Raw genomic sequence first — 20,606 nt, 5'->3', positions numbered from 1 at the left:
TTGTGTTTTGTTTGTTTTTTTTTTTTTTTTTTTTTTTTTTTGCCTGCAGACATACCGAAAATGGGAATGAGAATTCGAATTTGGTTTTGGATTTCACTTCTCTGAATAATTAGAAGCTGAACTTAAAAAACAAAAAACAAAAAAAAAAAAAAAGAACTAAAATTTGATTCGCAAAAAACGTAGATCAACTTCTTGACTAGATCGTAAACAAAAACAAAAAACATAAGAAAATTATTGGGAATGTGAAATCAAAGAAGGCATCAAACTCATCAAAACCGCTCTTGGCCAAGTGGAGAACAACAAAGTACAGTCACAGCTCAACTTTCGGAAGGGAAGGAAAACTTTCTTAAGAAACAATTGGACGCTTTCGGGGTGCGACTAGATCCATATGCTATGATCATTCAAGGCAGCTGGCAACGCCGTCCGACTCTATAGTGAAAGCTGGCAACGCCTATGTAGTACGATTCGCTGTTGGCAATGCCAGACGCGTTACAAAAATGGGCTCGACCAGAGATGAATATACATACATAGATAGTAGTCGTTAATACATGAACTAATACATAAGTGATATATGTATATATATAAACATATATATAGCCCTATATATAGATATATATTTATATATATATATATATATATGAAAACAGTGAAATACCTAGAGTAATAGACAGATCTGTTGACTTATACATATACATAAATATGCCACATAGAAACGAGTCACAATAACATTCTGTCCGGAATTCGTCCGTTGTCAGCACATCTGGTCACACTGGCGGCCCACGCGAATTCAAATTCGAAACTTAGTCTTAAATACCTTTTGTGGAGTACAACAGCAATAGATGATATTTGGCACAAGGGCATATATTATGTATATATACGAGTATATAGTAAATATATATTTTATAAAACAGACAGAGCATAGTTGTTAAAAAGAGTTAGGCAGATAAACAGATAGAGAGAGAGAGAGAGAGAGATATAGAGATAGACAGTTAGAAAAAAAAAACGTAATAGACAGATAGTTATTTAGACAGATAGACAGATAGAGAGAGAGAGAGAGATAGAGTTAGAGTTAGAGAGAGACAAAATAAAAATGAATAACGTTCTTGAACAACATCGAGGTACAAAAAACATCAACAAGTAAAATACAACAAACACACGCACACGCTCTCAAAAATAAAAGTGAAAAATATGGAAACACTGTTTTAAGCTGAGACAAATCCCTGAAAATAAATCCCACAACGCTGAGTGCAAAATAGGAAAAAAAAAATCAACCAATAACTAAAATTCAATGAAATCCTTAACAGGAAACTAAAGCTTAAAGAAGCCAACTTAATAACAGTTTTAAACAATTTCAGAACGTCCTCTAGCAGCTCGAATCACTATTTCGTCCAACTAGCCTACCCTTTGCTCGCTACTTAACGAGAATTCTCAACTGCGGACGAATACTTGATTCTCTCGTTTCCCAATAAGTTTCGTACTCGCTACTTCAGCTCTCATACGTTTGTCTCGTCTATGCCCACTCGTTGCTTCAGTGTTCAATCAGCGTTTGCCTCGTCTATGCCCACTCGTTGCTCCACTCAGCATTCTTCTGTCCATTTACCTATTTCAGTCACGTCTTTTGTTTAGTTTATTATCGATATTCGTTACTATTTGAAGTTCGTTTTGGCTATTCTCGAGACACGATTTTATTTACAATTGATGTCTACTCGTTGCTTTTAGCAGTTTCCATATCTGTGTCTTTTCACTCGTTCAGTTGTCTCGCCTAGAGTCTTGCTACTCGTTACTTTTACTAGTATTATGATCATTACAATCTCTATCTTTCATCTATACTTCGTGTACCAGTCGTACCAGTCGCTCGTTACTTTAGTATCAGTGCCTCTATACGCGTCATTCTAATATTCAATTCTCGCTACTCGTTACTTTTACTAGTTTTTTTCATAATTAATATATAGTTTCTATGCTTAAAACTAGATCCATACATCGTGCTAGACCTAGTCGCTCGATACTCCAGTATGTCTCTATACGCGTCACTCGTCGCTCTAATACTCGCTACACGTTACTTTTCAATGTTTCAATATTTAAGCCTACATCTCGTTACTTATCGCATCTACGTCAACTTAACCTCTTCATTCTGAGGTACTAAAAACTCGATACTCGTTACCTTTATTCAGTAATCTAAGTCGGCTTAGTCACGTCTCTCAGAAGACTCGCTTCTTCAGTCTCTCTACTCGTCATTTAGATTTGTCTCGTCACTCGTTACTCATAGCTGCTAGAGTCACACTACTCGTTGCTCTGTCCGATCTCTTGGCATTCCGGTTAGGTTAGTCTCGTCACTTTTCTACTCGCTTCGACAAGTCGAGACAAGTCGACAAGTCACTCTCATTTTCTCGCTAATTCCGTCCGATTTTGCTGTCTCGTTAGCATCTTCACTATTACTAGCTCACCTGATCCTCTGTAAGATGATGGCAATTGTTTTGTTTAGATAGATTTGAATAATAGTTGTACTAATACGAATGCAATTCATTGAACATTGTAAAATGATAATCTAAGACAATGAAAATCATATACAGTAAACATACATAGAGACATACATACATACATACAGACAATACATACATATATATAAATATGTATTATTGAAAATGTCACATAGAGTATATAACGAAAAAAATAAATACATTTAGCTTATGGAAAAATAGAACACACACATTTACCATTTACATAAACGAACAACGAACGAACGATTTATGTAAAAGCGTTCCACATTTAGATAGTACATAGATATATCAGAAAAAAAATACATATTTTATATATGTAAACGAGTGTAGGTGTGTGTACGTGTGTATTTGTGTGTGTGTGTGTAGGTGTACGTGTGTATGTGTATAGCATCAATGTTGTTAATTTGAGTTTAGATTTTTGATTTTCTTTTCTTTTTTGTTTTTTCTTCTTTTCTTTATATTTTCGTTGATTTTTGTTTTGTTTTCTTTTTATTATATAACTTAAAAAACACCAAAAGCGCTTTAGTACGATATATATTTTTGTTGTTTATAATTAATGCATTTTTATAGATAATATTTATAGTTGTTACTTTTCTTTTCTTTCTATTTTTCTTTTCTTTTTTTTCAGTTAATTGCACAACGTTCAGGGAACATGTTTGGTTTTTTACTGGACCCCTCTTGTTTTCTAGCTTGAATTGATAAAATTTCAGTATACTAATATCAAATATCTACTTCTTCTTCTTTCTGTTTTTTTGTCTTGATTTTTATTTTTATTATTATTATTATAGAGTATGTAAAAGCACAACACACAGTTTGACACATTGAAATATTTTTAGTTGATAGTTAATTAAACAGCAAGAGATAGAGACAGAGAGAGATAGATAGATAGATTGATAGGTAGATACAGATAGAGATAGATAGATAGAGAGAGAGACACAGAGAGAGCGTGTAAGACAAAGAGAGCAAGTTAAGTAGCAAAAAGTCACATACATTAGTATATAGTACATTAGTATTAAATATATTCAAAGTATTTCAAATTAATAAACAAATCAAGAAGAAAGAAACAAAAAATATTCCACTAGTGAAACATATGCTAAATTATCGATTGGAAATCGCCTTGCGGCATGGAAATTGTGTGTATAAAAGCAAAAATTTCAATTCAAATTTTTGGGATTTTTCTCAGCTCGGGAATGGTCCAAATTTTATGTGCAGTCAAATTGGGTTCAATTTTCTTTTCATTTTGAATTTTGGTTTTCGTTTTTTGAATTTTGATTAATTTGTTTTCATTTTTTTAGGGGTTTTTGGTTTTATACGGTTTTTTTTTTCTTTTTTTTTTATAAAGCGCAAAATCGAAGTGTGGAATTATGTATTTTTTTTTTTTGTGTATTTTCTTTTGGTATTTTTGTTATTTTTTATGATTATACTTAAGCTAAGAAGTAGTACAAAACATGCAAAAATTACTAGAATATGATATGGTATACAGAGGCAAGTGTGAAGGCTACAAGTTGCAATAAGTGTTAGAAGAAAGTCAAAGCTTATATATACATATATAAATATATAGATGTGTGTGGGGCTGTGTGGGAGTGTGTGTGTGTTTGTGTGTGTATTGTTAAGATAATATAAAATAAGTGTGTGAACTCATAGAGAAAATGTTGGGAATTGGGATCAACTTTAAAGTGAAGAGTGAAGAGGAAGAGCTTCGAAAAATTAGAGAAAGTTAAAAGAGATCTACGCGAAGTAAGCCCAAACAGAAAACAACAAAACTCATGGCAAAAAACAACTAGTTCAGAGTTCGAAATATAGAGAAGCAAGAATATCTAGGAGAATCAAAAATTGACTAGAAATAATATTTATATATTCTATAAATGCAGACGAGCCTAAGAGTGAAGTCTAAAATAAAGTATCGATGGGATTCTAGTGCGCCCTTTTAAGAAGTAAAGTGAACAGTCGATTAGCTATCGATAAATATCGATAGAGCAGTATATTTTCTAATGAGGCATAGATCAAGCCGATTATTTTCTACACAATCAAGGCGACTATAGAGCTCTGGACAAAATTGATTTAGCGGAACATAAATTGGGCTAGAATTAAGTTTTTACTCCATTGAATTATCGATAAATATCGCTGCACAATCAATTGCAATGAATACGAATTGAATTAAGAAATCTAGATTGAATTCTTTAATGTGTCCAACTGCATATTCAATCCGTGGCCAGCCGAGGCACCACTGCACTACTGACTTAGAAAAGCAAGCAACAACAACAACAGCAACAGGAACAGGAACAACCACTCAATATGCACATATAGCATATATATCTGTATGATGTGGCCATGTTGCGTGATTTGCCTTTTGGGCGACCTTTTTTCAATTTGCTTTTCCTTCTCTTATTTCTTTTTTCTTTTTCCTTTTTTCTATTCCTGGTGCCAAAGTCGCTTTCCATTAGGCAAATTGCGGTGCGGCGCGCTTGTCGCCACAAACGAAATGCGGCTTATTATTCAATAAGGCTGCAGCAGCAATGTGGGTCACAACAACATGTTTCACTCTCTCCATGCATGTGTGTGTGTGTGTGCGGTCAAAGAGCCAATTTGCATTACACACAGCTGGCCACAGTGGGCTGGGCCAGCGTATTAGCCCAGCTAGCGCATTCGCATCTTGAACCAAGCTATGTATGTATGTATGTATATGCCTGCAATTGTTTTGCAATCGAAGCGAAGTGGCAGCATCATTTGGCGCTATGTCGTTGAACTGTTGCAAGTTCAACGCGCCACCTTTTTGGCTAATGGAATCATTAACAGCGCCAGCAGACGACAAAGGGACAGACAGCCGACAAGCGACAAGCGACAAGCGACGTCAGTTCGACTGCCTGGCTAAAGTCTCTCTAGCTTCTCGCACACTCATTCCGTTTAATGTCCTGCGCTGCGTCTGTCAGTCAGCGTCCAGGACACTCACACCAGCAGCACCAGCCAGGCCAGGCCAACCTAGCTGCATCGACAGGCCGTCCACAGGCTTTGCCATCCATGTCAACGTCTGCGTCATCGTCTTGCGACTTTTCGCTCGTCGTCGCCATAATAATAATCAAATATCGATCGATGTGCGTCTGGTTTTGGTTTTTGGGCTCTTGCCTTCTTGGCACGACAATTTTCGACGCTCGACGGTCGAAGGCCTTCCACCAATATATACTCTTAGCTAGAGTCCAAGCTAATTCTTATACAATCTGATGTACATATAAAATATATATAAATCTGCTGGCATTTCACATTATCTGATTTTCTGTTACTTCTGTTAGCAAGATACTCTAGCCTCCAATTCTGTTACATATTTTGTTTATTCTTCTGGATTCTATCTTTTTCTGGTTATTCCTATTCTAGCCAAGATTCCAAGGAATTGTGAAATTTTATGTAGTAGATATATGTAGTATTTTTCGTATTTTCGTTTTTTTTTTTTTTTTTTTTTTTTAGGTTTTGGGCTTCTTTGGGTATAAATAGTATATATAGTCGAGTCCCGAAATGGTAAGGGAATCCGTTTTTTTTTTTTTTCCCGAATTACAGGGAAATACAAATCATCGAGTTAGAATTTGTTGCGATTTATCGATTTGGCGTGTTACAAATTATCAAGACTCGACTGTATATAGTTCGATCTTCTAAATTTCCTCTTTCTGTGGTTATTCTTATGTATTATACAGTATCTGTTTTATCTGGTTTTAGTTTTTGGGTTCCTTAGTACACCATTTTGTCGAAATTTTTATCATTGTCTATACACATATAGATATATATATAGAGTTTTCTCTTCCACCATTTCTCTTATTTTGGTTTCTCATTATTCTGGCCATCTATATATTTATATATAGTTCGTTTCTCCAGCCTTTGCTTTACATTGTGGTTAGGGTATTTGCTAGTCGGCCATCTAATTGCCATTTTGTGCAATTGCGTTTTTTCCTTCACTTAGCTGACTTCTTTTTTCGTTTTTATTTTATTTTTATTTATTTATTTTTTTTTTTTTTTTTTTTTTTTTTTGGCCTGGTCTTTTGGCTCCTTTTCCTTTACGCTGTCCCTTCTCCTTGTGCATTGCCCTCTTCCTCTTCTGTTTCTTTTACTTGTTCATTGCTTTTTAGTTTTCTTGCTTTGTTTGGCATTGTTTGTTGCACTTAAAGCTCTGTCCGCTCTGCCGCTGCACGTTTGTTGCTTCACTCGAATTTTAATATTAAAATCGCATTTTTAATGAAACTCGTTGAGCAGCTGCGCTCAGCCCCAACTCTGGCGCCCACTGCAGAAGGCCAAAATAGACGCAAATAGATGACGCATACGACGCATCTGGCAAGAGCAGCCAAATACACACACACACACACACAAACACACACGCACACACACACACACACACACACAGACACACACGCACACACACACACACATGCATGGGTTAGGGCAGCAGATAGCAAAGGGTTGCAGCCTTTACTAATTTTTTGTCTGTTTTTTTTTTGGGAGAGAGGTGGAAGTGTGGGTTTTGGTGCAGCAGCCGTTAGAGCGGAAGCGACTATTTGAAATATATATACATATATATATTTTATTTTTTTTTCGTAATATTTTTGCACAAATTATTATGTATTGTTATAATTTTTGCCTTTTTCTATTTTGTTTCTTCTGCTGCTGTGCATTTGTGAGCAACAACGGCAAGAAGAGCAATGCAAACACACAACAATAACACACACACACACACACACACGCACACAGTTAGACACATGCACATGTTGAGCTGCAATGGGCGCTCGAAAGTATGCAACAATATTTTAAGCGCTCGCTTTTTCGGCCTTTCGTGTGCTCTATGCGTGTGTGTGTGTGTGCGTGTGTGGTAGGAGTGTTTTGTAATATTTGTTTGTTTTAATATATGTATATTCATACATATATATATATATATATATATGTATATTTTTGTGTGCGCCGTTTGACGTTTTGGTTATGGGGATTTCGTTTCTGTTATGGACTGCGCTGTTGCCTGATTTTTAATAAAAATAAAATACACACACACACACACACACACACCCACACACACAGCAACACATACGCACCCACATCAAGGCTTGGGCAAAATGCAAACAGCTAAAGTAGTCGAAAGATACAAAAAAAAAAAAAAGGCAAAAATAAAAAAGAAAATGTGAAAATAAATATAAAAAGCGCAGCCCAAACAAAAGTCAGACATTGAATGCAGCACGCGTGGGTTCGGGAGTTGGACTCCACTTGGAATGGGGCACTGCAGCGCACACACGGGCTTAAAGCAGGCTTTTGGCCAACAACTTCAACTGGCCAAGTGCCAAGACATGCCAGCGAGTTAGTTAATGAAAAGCCAACGAAAGGCCATAAGCAACAACACTTTAGCTTATCTAAACTTGACGAGGCATTCGATATACTCATCGGAGTAAATTTGCCTTCCGGCACGCCCACAAAGAGGGCGGATCTCTGGCTAAGACTCAGATTGCAGTGGAGTCAAGGGCAATCGATCCATAGTCGATGAAATTATCTTTCGTATGCATTTTTGCTATGCGACAGCAAAACTTGAGCAATCGATAAATGCATATCAATAATTATCGATTTCAGTATATAGCATTTAATTGACAGAAAAACAGAATATTGAACATGACTTGAATTCCAAATTGAAGCACTTTGAAAACTGATAATTTTGCTACAAAGTATACGTATCGAATGTTATCGATATATTTGGTTTGGCACTGGCAAAACGAACTACTTGAAAGTTTATTAAATTGTTTTACCAGTCCAACTGCTTATCGATAAAACAATTTGATGAGCTCTATTTTAAGGTATGACTAAATTTGGATATTTATCGATATTCAAATAGGTTCCTTTATACATATGCTACATGCAGTTCACTCTATGTCGGACGCATGCAAGTCCAGTTGATTGACATTATAAAAAAATCACGACTTATCGATAAATATATCATAAATATATCGATATATGTATATGTATGCTTTTGCATGCATTTGACTGTTGCATGTTGATCACACCATTTGATGCCCGGCAAAGCCCACTTTAAGCCCTTGGCAAACATTCCGTTATGCTGAGCTATTAGCCAAGCCACTCCACTCCACGCCATTCCATTCCCCGCAAAAAATTGCGTTAACCATGGTTGGACCTGGCCCCTCGCCCCTTCACCAATCACCCAGCCTCACCACACGCGCTGCGAACGCATTCAGTGGCGCATGGTGCTGCGCCCAAAAATAAAAATAATAAAAATACAAAGCAACAAAACAAAAATATATACAAAAAAAAAAAAAAAAAACAACACATAAAAAAAGAAGCACTTGAAAAACTTTGCAATCAACGCGGCGGACTGATTACAATGCCCGGGCAGCGCAGTCAGCGGCGACGCCAGCGCAGGCTCAGCGAGTAGAGTTGCGGAGAATGAGGGAGAGTGAGCGAGAGGGAGAGACGCGTGAGGGTACGTGCACAAATGTGCAATGTGCGTGGAGTTTTGCAGGAGTCAAAGTGCTTGCTTACACACACACACACACACACACACTTACATAAACACACAGACACACACATACACACTCATGCATGAATCCAATATATTTTCGCTTGGCATTTGTTGCGTTTCGAGATGTTTGTTTGGACGACGTTGTATTTTGGTTGTGTGTGTGTGTATGTGTGATTGACAGTTGCCCCATTGATAAGAGTTGGCGTTAGTGCGGGGCGGGGCGGAGGTCGTTTCATATTTTTTATAATTGAAATGCGGCTGCCTAAATGCAGTCAAAAGTTATGCGAGCCTCAAAAAAATAAAACAACAACAAAAAACCGCAAAAAATATGATACGCATACGCAGCTAAACAAGAACAGCGGGAGTGGAAGAGAAAGAGTGAGAGGAGGTAGAGACGGCGACGAGGACGACGACGATGACGCTGCATAAAATGCAAGCACAGCGACAGTTAAGCCTCGGCCTAAAGGTATGCTACAGAAGGAACAAAATTGCATGAAAGCAACAGCAACAGCAACAAAAACAACGACGACGACGACGAAGCGAGCAGGCAAATGAAAATGTGAAGGCGCACGTAAAGTAGAAGGAGCAGCAAACAGGAGAGCGAGCTGGAGCAGGAGAGTGAGCAAGAATGTAAGTGAGCGTGAGTGTGTGAGTGAGCAGGCAACGTCAGACGAGCGAAGCTTACAAAAAAATAGAAACACACACAAGTAAATAAAGAAGGTATTTGTTTCAAAATTAAATACGCACGTGTACATGTGTGTGTGTGTGTGCATGTGTATATTTCTGTATATATTATGTGTGTGGTTGTGTTTGCAGCTGCAGTCTGTGCATGGAAAGCAAAGGGTAAAAGAAAGCAAAAGTTGTTGCTGCTTCTGCTGCTGCTGCTTGCTGATGTTGTCTTTTTGCCGTTATTATTTTTATTATTCTTATAATTTCTAGACGTGCCCAAGCAGAGATGAAGAGGAAGAGCGAGCAAAACGTGAAAAAAACACAACAGCAACAAAAAAAAGGAAAGTGTAAAAGCAAAAGTATTTATGAAGCGGCAAATGCGGCTGAGCTGTGCTAGGCGAAGAGCGGTGGAGAGCTGGAGAGCTGGAGAGCGAGAGAATGGAAGAGCGGGAGAGTGGCAAGCGGTGTAGAGTCATGGAGAGCAAGAGCACAGCCATTTACACTCATGTGTGCGTTTGTGTGCGTGTGTCAGCGTCAATGTCCGACAACGACTCCAGACAGCGACCGCGTGTGTACGGGGCCTCTGCTACCTTTCTTTTTTCTTTGTTGCTATTTATTTTTCGGTTTTTGTTTTTTAGATAAATTTTTATTTGAATTTATGCACATGTGCGTTGCACACGTGGGTCTGTGTGCGAGTGTGTGTGTGCGGGAGTGCGGGAGTGAGGAATGCGCTACGCAAGATTTTGTGGACATTGCCGACCTAAGCAGCTGCAGTTGCAGCAGAGCAAATTCAAAACTTTACTCACATACATACATACATATGTATATGCTATGCATATATGCTATAGTTATCGATAGCATTTGTCAAATTGTTTATCGTTATCAGGACATTGCATAGCGCCCAGCTCGAGATATGCTAGTCGAACATTTGTCGACTTCGTTGGGCTGCAGTCGTTGCGTTGCGTGTCGCATGGGGTCGCACACAGCACACGTTGCCCTCTGTACATGTGTGTGTGTGTGCGTGTGTATGAGTACTGCAATACCAGCCACCCCGCGCCTCCGCTCTGACGGCTCTTTCGTGCGTCGCTTGAATTCGTCAAGCGTTGCAACAAAGTGCGTTTTGTACTTTTTCTTTGCACTGGCGTCGACGCTGTCGTCGTCGTCGTTGTCGCTGTCGCTGTTGACGAGCAAAAACACACACAAACACACACACACACACAAAACAGTAATGGCAAAAGCTTTCGCCACACACATGTGCACACACGCACACGCAGCAGCAGAGCCAAGAAATATAATAAAAACGACAGCGACTATTTTTTTTCGTCTGTTTTTTTTTTTGTTTTTGTTTTTGTTTTTGCTGCTTGTTCACAAAAAATGTTCGCTTAAAAAGGCAGAAGCGGCGACATTTTAGCAGCAAGGGGGGAGCGAGGCGACGAGCGGGATCCCAAGCGTGTGTCGAAAAAGAAACAAACGCGAAAATAAGAGAAAATCAAAAGAAGCAGAAGAAAACGTAATGTGAAAATATATTTGTGCCGGAAGCTAAAAAATGTGATGTTTTTTTTTTTCGACGCTGCTGCCGCTGCCTTCTGCGCTATGCTTAAATATTGCAAGTACAGTTGTGCGCGCTGCGCCTAAATGCACGCTTCAAATACTTTCCACTGGCTGCCAAATTATTATCTGATGTAGCTAGAGAGTGGAATGGGAGGGGGGAAGTGGGGGCAATCTGTCACAAAGGATTCGCCTTATCAATGCGAAAATATTGAAATTGAAAAACTGCAAAATGTTTTATTTAATTATTTTCGAATGCATTTTCGCGCTCTTCGTTTTGTGACATTTTTCTCATTTGGCCCGCTAGGCCGTTTGTTTCGTTGCCGGCGTCATAAATTATGGCCGGCCATAGGGGGAAAAATGGGGGAAAAGGAAAAAGAGAAAGAACAACTATTTGCAACACGAAATGACAAAACAATGAATGAGGCCAAATGGCAGCGCGACTTTCCCTATATGCCCGACTCTCTATGCGCTTCTCATGCTGTGCAAGTGAGGTTAGTTTGTGGAATTAGAAGAGGATTTTGTAATTTTTACATTTGAATATCTGGTAAATGGGAAATGCCAAAACACACATATGTACATACATATATATTGTATATAAAATGTATGCAAAGGCCACTCTCGATGCGCTTCCTAATCTGTAGAGCGACGTTAGTTTGTAACGGGAATTTGGAGGATTTCAATTTAAAGAGGATTTCATTATAGCTGATGCAAGTATGTGGGCGACCTTCTATGCGCTTCTCATGTTGTACATGAGGTTAGAAAGTGGCAAACTACAATGGCAGCGCCTCTCTATGCGCTTCTCATTGATTAAAGTAAGGCTAGCTTTGAATCAGAATTGCACGTAGCGCAGATCTAAAATAAATTTATTTCATGTTTACTTATTATTTAACATAGGTATATATAGGGTATATGCAATAGCGAATATGCTTTGGCTTAGATACGGCCTTACGTTTTGGCCATATTGAAAATTATAGTGTCGTAAACATGCAACTGCAATAGCCACGACGAACAATAACAACAACAGCAGCAGTAGCAGTAGTAAAAAAAAACAAAAAAAAATTAAATTAAAATAGAAAACAAACTCTCGAACATGGTCAGCAAATAAATAAAAAATGGTCAGGCTAAAAATGCTAAAATCAAATAAAACAAAAAGATGCTAGAAAAAAAAATGGTGAAAAAAGCGAATTGCAAGCGGAAATTGCAATAGCAATGTTTTGCCACTGTATGTGTGTGTGTGTGTGTGTGAGTGTGTGTGTGTGTGAAGTAACAAAATCCGCTGGCCGCACAAAAAACAACATTAGAAACCAATGCAAACTAAGCTGAAACACAAAAGAGGGAGAGAGAGAGGTAGAGAGAGAGAGAGAGAGAGAGAGAGCGAGCGAGAGTGAGGGGCGTAGGGGGCTAGATAAAGAGAAATGACATTTTACTGTGCGAAAACTTATTGCACAGAGTGTTTACAATATAGTATATATATAAGTATGCAAAGTGGGGGAGTATATGTATGTGTGCATGTGTGATAGAGATAGCAATACGTTTAGACAAAAATACGAGTGATTTCTGTTTTGTATAGATAGAAAGAGAGCGCACTACAACATGGAACAACAACAACAACAACAACAAAGAGTTTAAAAGAAGAAGAAATAAGTAAAATATATATGTATATATTTATGTATATATATATATATTAAAATATACATATATAATAGATCAGATTATTATATGGTATATTTTTGGTATTTTCTGTTTGTTCAAAATACTCTTTGTATATATACATATACATATATATAATAAATAAAACGTATATATATATATATAGCTATATATGTATATATTAAATTGTGTGTGTGTATATATGTATATAAATATTGATTATGTATGGAGATTAAAAAATATATATATGTATATATGCATATGCATATATATATGTATGTATATATATCTATATATATATAAATATATACATATACGTATATAAACATTATTATACATATATATATGTAGATATATATATATATATATACAATTCATAGACAAAGAACACGACGAAGAGCAAAAACATGTGTTGAGTTTTGATTTGTTTTCTTTGCTTAGATTTGGTTTTGTTTTTTTTTTTTTTTTTAATTATTGTTATATATAATATATATAATATTAAGAGAGAGATATATATAAATATGCAATGTATATAAATGGCAGGTATATAAACGACAGACAAAGAGAGAGAGACAGAGAGAGCGAGAGAGGGGCGTATACGTAATATTGTGTTGAAATTATAATTTGAACTAGAGTTCGGAGCATTGAATTGGGCGCAATCAAAAGATAGAAAGTGTGTAAAAGAGAGAGAGAGAGAGTGAGAGTGAGAAAGAGAGATAGAAAGAAATAGAGTGAGAGAGAGAGAGACAGATAGAGAGAGAGAGATGAGGCGTGTAGCCATATTGTTTGATGTATTTAAATACGTATTTGCTATAGAGAGATATAGTTAGCATTCTATCTGAATGACTGGCTCAACTTGAAATGCTCAGAGAAATCTCTGAGCGAAAAGGAGAGAGATAGAGAGAAGGAGCGTGTGTGAGAGAGTTTCTCGAGTCGAATTCGTTTATATATATATATGTATATTGTTTTGTTTGAAGACCTATCGAAGCAGCAAAAGCATTCACTGAATGGACTTGGAACAGGTTAACGGATTATCAAATGTTCTGGGGGGAGGAGGGGCACTTGGCACTGACTGTGGAGGGTATTTGCTTTTTGAGGGGTGTATTGGGTGGACTTTGGGTACGGCTGGGAGTATTTGCTGGAGATTTGCGACTTACCGATTCGTGCGAGGCGCGATAATCCAAATCGCCGCCCAGTCCGCCGCCAGCTGATGCCGAACGCGGTTGCATGTGTCTACTGTGACTGCTGTTATCATCCTCACTGCAATCGATCTCTTTCTTGAGGCTCTGCAAGTGTTGAAGGGCATGTTATTAAAAAGTTTTGCCAAGAGAGAGAGAGAGAGAGAGAGAGAGAGATGAAGGTGGAGAGAAGAAAAAACAGAGCGACTAGCTATGCAATCCATCTGAAATTCTGCTAGCTATGTTAACTCAATGTAAAATCAATGTTAAAGTCTCTAAAACTTTCTTTGCTGTTAACTTGAGAGTAACTGCTTTTCAGTCTAAAGAATAACAGAAGTTTACACTTAACATTATTTTGTTAACGTTTTGCTAAAGTCAGCAAATGAATAAAAATTAACCCAATACAGTAGAATCCGGCTATAACGACGCTCCAGAGTTTGTCGATATACCCGGAAGACGCTATGACCACCCAATGTTGCTCATATAAGTTTGTCTTGGGACCAGAATTTTCGACACAATAGCCGTACGGTGCCATAAGCGGAGTCAATATAAGCGGATTCGCTATAACCGGATTCTACTGTAATTTATGATATTCTAGATTATATAATTCAGCTAATTCTTATGGCTCGATAGCATATCGAAATTGCTTCTAAGCTACTTTCAGCGTTTCATTCAGCGATTAAGCGGCAAACCCCCATGAATACATCGAAAACTGTCTGTTATCGATAACCACATAACCGCCGGAACATATTTATCGGCAAGATTATCAGCCCTAACTAATCAGTCTATGCATAAGCGTTTATCCCGTCCCATTCTATGCTTCACTTTCCTTCTGCCTTCGTTTTCACATATACGCCGGAAATTTTCCGACTTTCCAAGACTGCCAAGCCTTTAGAACTCTATGGTATAGCGTTAGGGATTAGAGACTTACCAATGGCACCGATTGCACTGGCAAGAGACCGGACACGTTGCCGGGATTCAATAGGCTGCTGGAGCGTCCATCCGCAGCGGCGCTGCTGCCGTCGCGCGATGAACGCGACGAGGGGCGTCCGGATTGCGACATTGACAGACTCAGATCGGAGGCGACGGCATTGCCACCGGCACCGCCACCGCCGCCAGGTGTGGAGCGAGCTGATTCTATGGCAGCGGCGGCTGCTGCTGCGGCTGCGGCCGCTGCGGCAGCGGACGACGACGAGGGCATCGAGATTAGCGGTGATGGTATAACGGTTGAGCCCGTAGAGAGATCGACACCGCCGCTGCTCATCTTCATGTTGAGGCCCATCTCGTTGCTGCTGTTGTCCGCCTCGTCGTCGTCATCCAGATCCATCTCGTCGTCGTAGTCGTCGTCGATCACCTCCTTCTTCGGCTGCAGTTCGCCGTCAGCGCTGGGCGAGTGCAGCTGCGATTCATGCGCTGCTACGGCGGCCGCTGCGGCTGCTGCGGCGGCTGCTGCTGCTGCTGCGGCCGAGGCTGCCGTCGACGAGGCTGGCTCCTGCCGATCATCGTCCTCATCATCATAATCATCGTCGTCATCCTCATCGTTCGCGTTCTGTGCCCGCCGCGCGCTCTGATGCGCGATTCGTTGCGCAATGTCGCGCGCTGCGGCTGCCGCGGCTGCTGCTGCCGTCCGATGGACAACGATGACATGGTCATCCACATCGGTCATGTCGTGATCGTCCAGCTCGTCCTCATCGTCGTCATCGATGTCGACGGCCACGACACGGCTGCTCGGCTCCGGCGTGCCGCTGCCACGGCAATCGTTGCCGTTGCTGCCGCTGGGCGAGGCGACCCTCGAGGAGGAGCTTGTGGCTTTCATTTGGTTGTTGCTGCTGCTGTTGTTGTTGTTGGTGTTGGTGTTGGTGTTGTTGCTGCTGCTGCTGTTGTTATTATTATTGTTATTGCTGTTGCTGTTGTTGTTGTTGCTACTGCTGTTGTTGTTATTGCTGCTGCCATTGTTGTTGTTGTTGGTGTTGTTGTTGTTGTGGCTGCTGCTCGTTGAGCTCTCTGGCGGCACGGCATGTGGCTCAGCGGACGCAGCTGTGACAACGACGGCGGCGGGTCTTTGATAGAGATCTAGCGGCATTGATGCATCCTCCTCCTCCTCCTCCAGCTCCTCCAGCAGCTCATCGTCCTCCTCCTCCAGCAGCTCCTCCGCCTCATCATCGTCATCCTCGTCCTCATTCTCCAGCAGCTCAATGGCTGTCGTGCTGCTGCTCGCTGGCCGCTTGGGCGGCGGCGGCGTTGGACTGCAGCGTTCGCTGGCTTCACGTTTCGACGCCGCGGACGTCGCTGCTGACGCCTCAGCTGCAGCTGACGCTGACGTTGTTGCTGCTGCTGTTGTTGTTGTTGCTGTTGCTGTGCTTGTTGCTGTTGTTGTCGCTGCTGTTGTCGTTTCTGTTGCGGCTGTTTTACTGCTGCCAGCAGCTGTTGTCGCTATATTATCCGCCGCTGCTGCTGCTGCTGCTGCCGCTGATGTTGTTGTTGTCGTTGCAGCTGCTGTCACTGTTGCTGCTGCTGTCGTGGCTGTTGAAGAGCTGGGAGCTGACGCTGCCGCTGCCGCTGCCGCTGCTGCTGCTGCTGCGTCCAGTGGACTGTCGGCCGCCTTGCTGGCGCCGCTGGCCTGCGAATGGGGACGCAAGCGATCCGGCTCCCGCTCGGGCTCCCGCAGCGTCGTATTCTGATTTGTCATCTCGGCTAGGCCCTTAACCTGCCAAAGAGAGAGAGAGAGAGTTAGAGTTCATTCGTATTGCACTCGCATTCGCGTTCATTTACCTTGAGTGATTCGGCTGTCTTGAGCAGCGCTGGCAACTGACAATATTGCACGTTCACCTCGCCCTTGTACATGAATTCAACTAGAGTTTGCAGCTCGGCAAAACGGACGTCCTTCAGTATCACAATTGGATGTGGATCGGAGTGCTGCAGAAACAGGCTCTGGAAATACGAGGAGCAGGCCGACAGCACCACCTGCAATGGGTAAGCGTAAAAGGCACTTGTCAAACTAACTGCAGGGGAAAGGGCAGGGGAAAGAGGGAGCAGGGGAGAGGGGAGAGGGAGAAGAAGAAGAAGAAGCGAGAGCGAGAGCGAGAGCGAGAGCGAGAGCGAGAGCGAGAGCGAGAGCGAGAGCGAGAGCGAGAGCGAGAGCGAGAGCGAGAGCGAGAGCGAGAGCGAGAGCGAGAGCAGAGCGAGAGCGAGAGCGAGAGCGAGAGCGAGAGCGAGAGCGAGAGCGAGAGCGAGAGCGAGAGCGAGAGCGAGAGCGAGAGCGAGAGCGAGAGCGAGAGCGAGAGCGAGAGCGAGAGCGAGAGCGAGAGCGAGAGCGAGAGCGAGAGCGAGAGCGAGAGCGAGAGCGAGAGCGAGAGCGAGAGCGAGAGCGAGAGCGAGAGCGAGAGCGAGAGCGAGAGCGAGAGCGAGAGCGAGAGCGAGAGCGAGAGCGAGAGCGAGAGCGAGAGCGAGAGAGCGAGAGCGAGAGCGAGAGCGAGAGCGAGAGCGAGAGCGAGAGCGAGAGCGAGAGCGAGAGCGAGAGCGAGAGCGAGAGCGAGAGCGAGAGCGAGAGCGAGAGCGAGAGCGAGAGCGATCAGAGCTGATGAGCTGAGAGAGCGAGGCGATAGCGAGAGCGAGAGCGACAAGCAGAGGCGAGAGCGAGAGCGAGATCGAGAGCGAGATCGTAAGCGAGAGCGAGAGCTAGAGCGATACGAAGCAGATCATAGCAATCGAGCGCGAGAGATCGAAGAGACAGATCTAGAGCGATAGCAGATATCTATAGCGATATATCTATAGATCTATATCGTATAATCTATATCTATATCTATATTATATCTATATCTAGACTATATCTTATAATCTATATCTATATCTATAATCTATATCTATATCTATATCTATCACCTATACCTATGAAATTTCTATTAAATAATTGAAATTCCCAACGAACGTTTATTGAAATTTATGAAATCGAAGTTCATAAACTTGGAAATGCGAATGAATTGAAGCAAACGCTAAAATGATGCTTTGAGCTGGAGCGCTAATCGATAAAATATATCGATTGAACATTAGAAAGCAACGAGCGGGAGAGAGCCGCACAGACGTACGCAAAGAAAGAGAGAGGCAGACGCAGAGGTAGAGGCAGAGGTAGAGGCGAGCTGCGCTGCATTTATTAGATTTACGATCAGCGTGGGGCATCGGCTTCACTTTGAAGATGTTGCACAGCAACTGTGGCAACTGTGGCAACTGTGGCAACTGTGGCAACTGTTGCAAGTGGTCAACTGGCTGGCGAATGCTGCGGGCGTCAAGGCGTGAACACGCCACGAATGACAATGCGCTGCCAGCGCAACTGGAATGGGAGCAACAACAACAACAACAACAACAGCAACTGCAACAGCAACTGTTGTTGCTGGCCGCATATCTGTCGATTTTTATGTGCGCTTGCACGCCTTGGGGTATGCAATGCACTGCCAGCTGAAGAGAGAGAGAGGGAGAGAGAGAGAGAGAGAGGGAGAGGGAGATGGCAACATGTTGTAAATTTTCCTGGCTTGGCAAATTGAAAAGGCGTCGGCTTGGCATTTCGCATCTACGCGATTCGGGCCGACTGCCTAATGAGCTTTTGGCTATTGGCCACGTTTCGGGCAGATGCTGGCCTGACTTGGCTTGGCTTGGCCCGGCCCGGCCCGGCCCGGCCCGGCTCGGGACTGTATCCAGTCTGTGGCTGTCACGCGCCCCGTTTGCACTAGAATTTATTTAAAAAAATGCAATCGGCGCGCTCACGCCCCCAAATGCAAAAGGCCGCAACCAAAATGAGCGCTAATAAATTCACGCGCATATTAGTGGACCCGTTTGGCTCGATATACATACATATACTAACTATATATACATACTATATAGTATAGGAGAAGCAGCAGCAGCAGCAGCAAAGTCTGCGCGTCTGGCATTAAGAAAATCGAATTTCCTGATTACAACAGGCAACAGCCGCAGCAACAGTTGCTGGAGAAGCAGCAGCAGCAGCAGCAGACGGTGCAACAGCAGGAGCAGGAGCAGGAGCAAGAGCAGGAGCAGGAGGCGGCACTGTCCAGGCGTCGCAAATTGCCAACACTTTTAATTGAACGCCGCTGTCGACGTCGCTGCTGGCGTCGCTGCTGGCGTCGCTGTCGCCATGCTGCTGCTGCTGTTATTATTAACATTGCGGGCATAACGCCCCCAAAGCTAATGAACGCCAAAGGCTTTGATTTCTAACGCCAGGCGCAGTTAGAAAATGTTGCATGTAATTTGCAGCCAAATAGTCAACAACATAAATTGCCATAGATTAAAGCACGCAGCAGCAGCAGCAGCAGCAGCCAGCAGCCAAGCGAGAGCGGGAGAGCGGGAGGCGATCCTCTCGTATTGAGATTGCGTGCTCGATTGTGGGCGTTGCCACACTTTCCCATTGCGGTCCATATAAATCGTCAACAAATTTAAATGAAATTACAAAAGGCAGCCAACGCCTCGGAGCGGCACGTTCGAGCCAGCCAAATGAACTGGAACCGCAACTGGTTCAGGAACTACAACCGAAACAGCTACTACTGCCAAGGCTATAAATCAATGCGGCCAACAGCAGCAACAGCAGCAACAGCCAGCAGCAACTGTTTCAAGGGCAGCGCCGCCAATTAGCCAAAGCATTGCGCCGGACCAATCAATGAGAATATATATGTATATCTGTATACATAACTGCTAAATATATATATGTATAGTGTAGTAATAGAGAAAAGGAGTTAGTAGTAGCAAATATTTATAAAGAGTAGTGGTTAAGTGACTCAGCAGTTGACTAAGAAGGAGGCAGAAAAGGGTAGTATAAAGTTGTAAGAGCGTATATAGTAGTAAATAGCAGTAAATAATTGCAGAGAGCAGTTGATAGTACTAATTTGTATGCTTAGACTAAATAGTAGTACCATATAACAGAAAAACAGTAGTAGTAGTAGTAGTAGTAGTAACAGTAGTAATGGTAGTAGTAGTAGTAGTAGTAGTAGTAACAGTAGTAATGGTAGTAGTAGTAGTAGTAGTAGTAGTAGTAACAGTAGTAATGGTAGTAGTAGTAGTAGTAGTAGTAGTAGTAGTAGTAGCAGTAGTAGCAGTAGTAGCAGTAGTAGCAGTAGTAGCAGTAGTAGCAGTAGTAGCAGTAGTAGCAGTAGTAGCAGTAGTAGCAGTAGTAGCAGTAGTAGCAGTAGTAGCAGTAGTAGCAGTAGTAGCAGTAGTAGCAGTAGTAGCAGTAGTAGCAGTAGTAGCAGTAGTAGCAGTAGTAGCAGTAGTAGCAGTAGTAGCAGTAGTAGCAGTAGTAGCAGTAGTAGCAGTAGTAGCAGTAGTAGCAGTAGTAGCAGTAGTAGCAGTAGTAGCAGTAGTAGCAGTAGTAGCAGTAGTAGCAGTAGTAGCAGTAGTTCTAATAGTAGTAGTAGTAGTAGTAGTAGTAGTAGTAGTAGTTGTAGTTCTGATAGTGGTAGTAGTAGTAGTAGCTGTAGTTCTGATAGTGGTAGTAGTAGTAGTTTTAGTTCTAATAGTGGTAGTAGTAGCAGTAGCAGCAGTAGCTCTAAATAGTTCTACATAGTTGCA

The 20,606-nt window shown here is 41.7% G+C and overlaps 1 protein-coding gene across 23 annotated transcripts in view; it reads right to left on the bottom strand.

Moving 5' to 3' along the window:
* mamo (maternal gene required for meiosis) overlaps positions 1–20,606 on the bottom strand; it is a 198,562-nt gene that overhangs the window by 35,292 nt on the left and 142,664 nt on the right. For all 23 annotated transcript variants that reach the window (XR_016270985.1, XM_089473909.1, XM_089473907.1 and 20 more), the window contains 3 exons: positions 16,809–17,000; positions 14,968–16,743; positions 14,016–14,144 (listed from right to left, as the gene is read on the bottom strand). Coding sequence is in view for 22 of the 23 variants with exons in the window: in XM_089473909.1 (XP_089330035.1) it covers positions 14,016–14,144; positions 14,968–16,743; positions 16,809–17,000 (2,097 nt within the window). In the remaining variant the exon portion in view is untranslated. The remainder of the gene's footprint in view (positions 1–14,015; positions 14,145–14,967; positions 16,744–16,808; positions 17,001–20,606) is intronic.

Source organism: Drosophila arizonae, chromosome X (genome assembly GCF_054131065.1).
Source record: "Drosophila arizonae isolate 15081-1271.41 chromosome X, UAZ_ARI_1.0, whole genome shotgun sequence".
NCBI classification, from domain to species: domain Eukaryota; kingdom Metazoa; phylum Arthropoda; class Insecta; order Diptera; family Drosophilidae; genus Drosophila; species Drosophila arizonae.
Note: the sequence above shows the minus strand (reverse complement) of the source record. Positions and strands in the feature narration are given on the sequence as shown.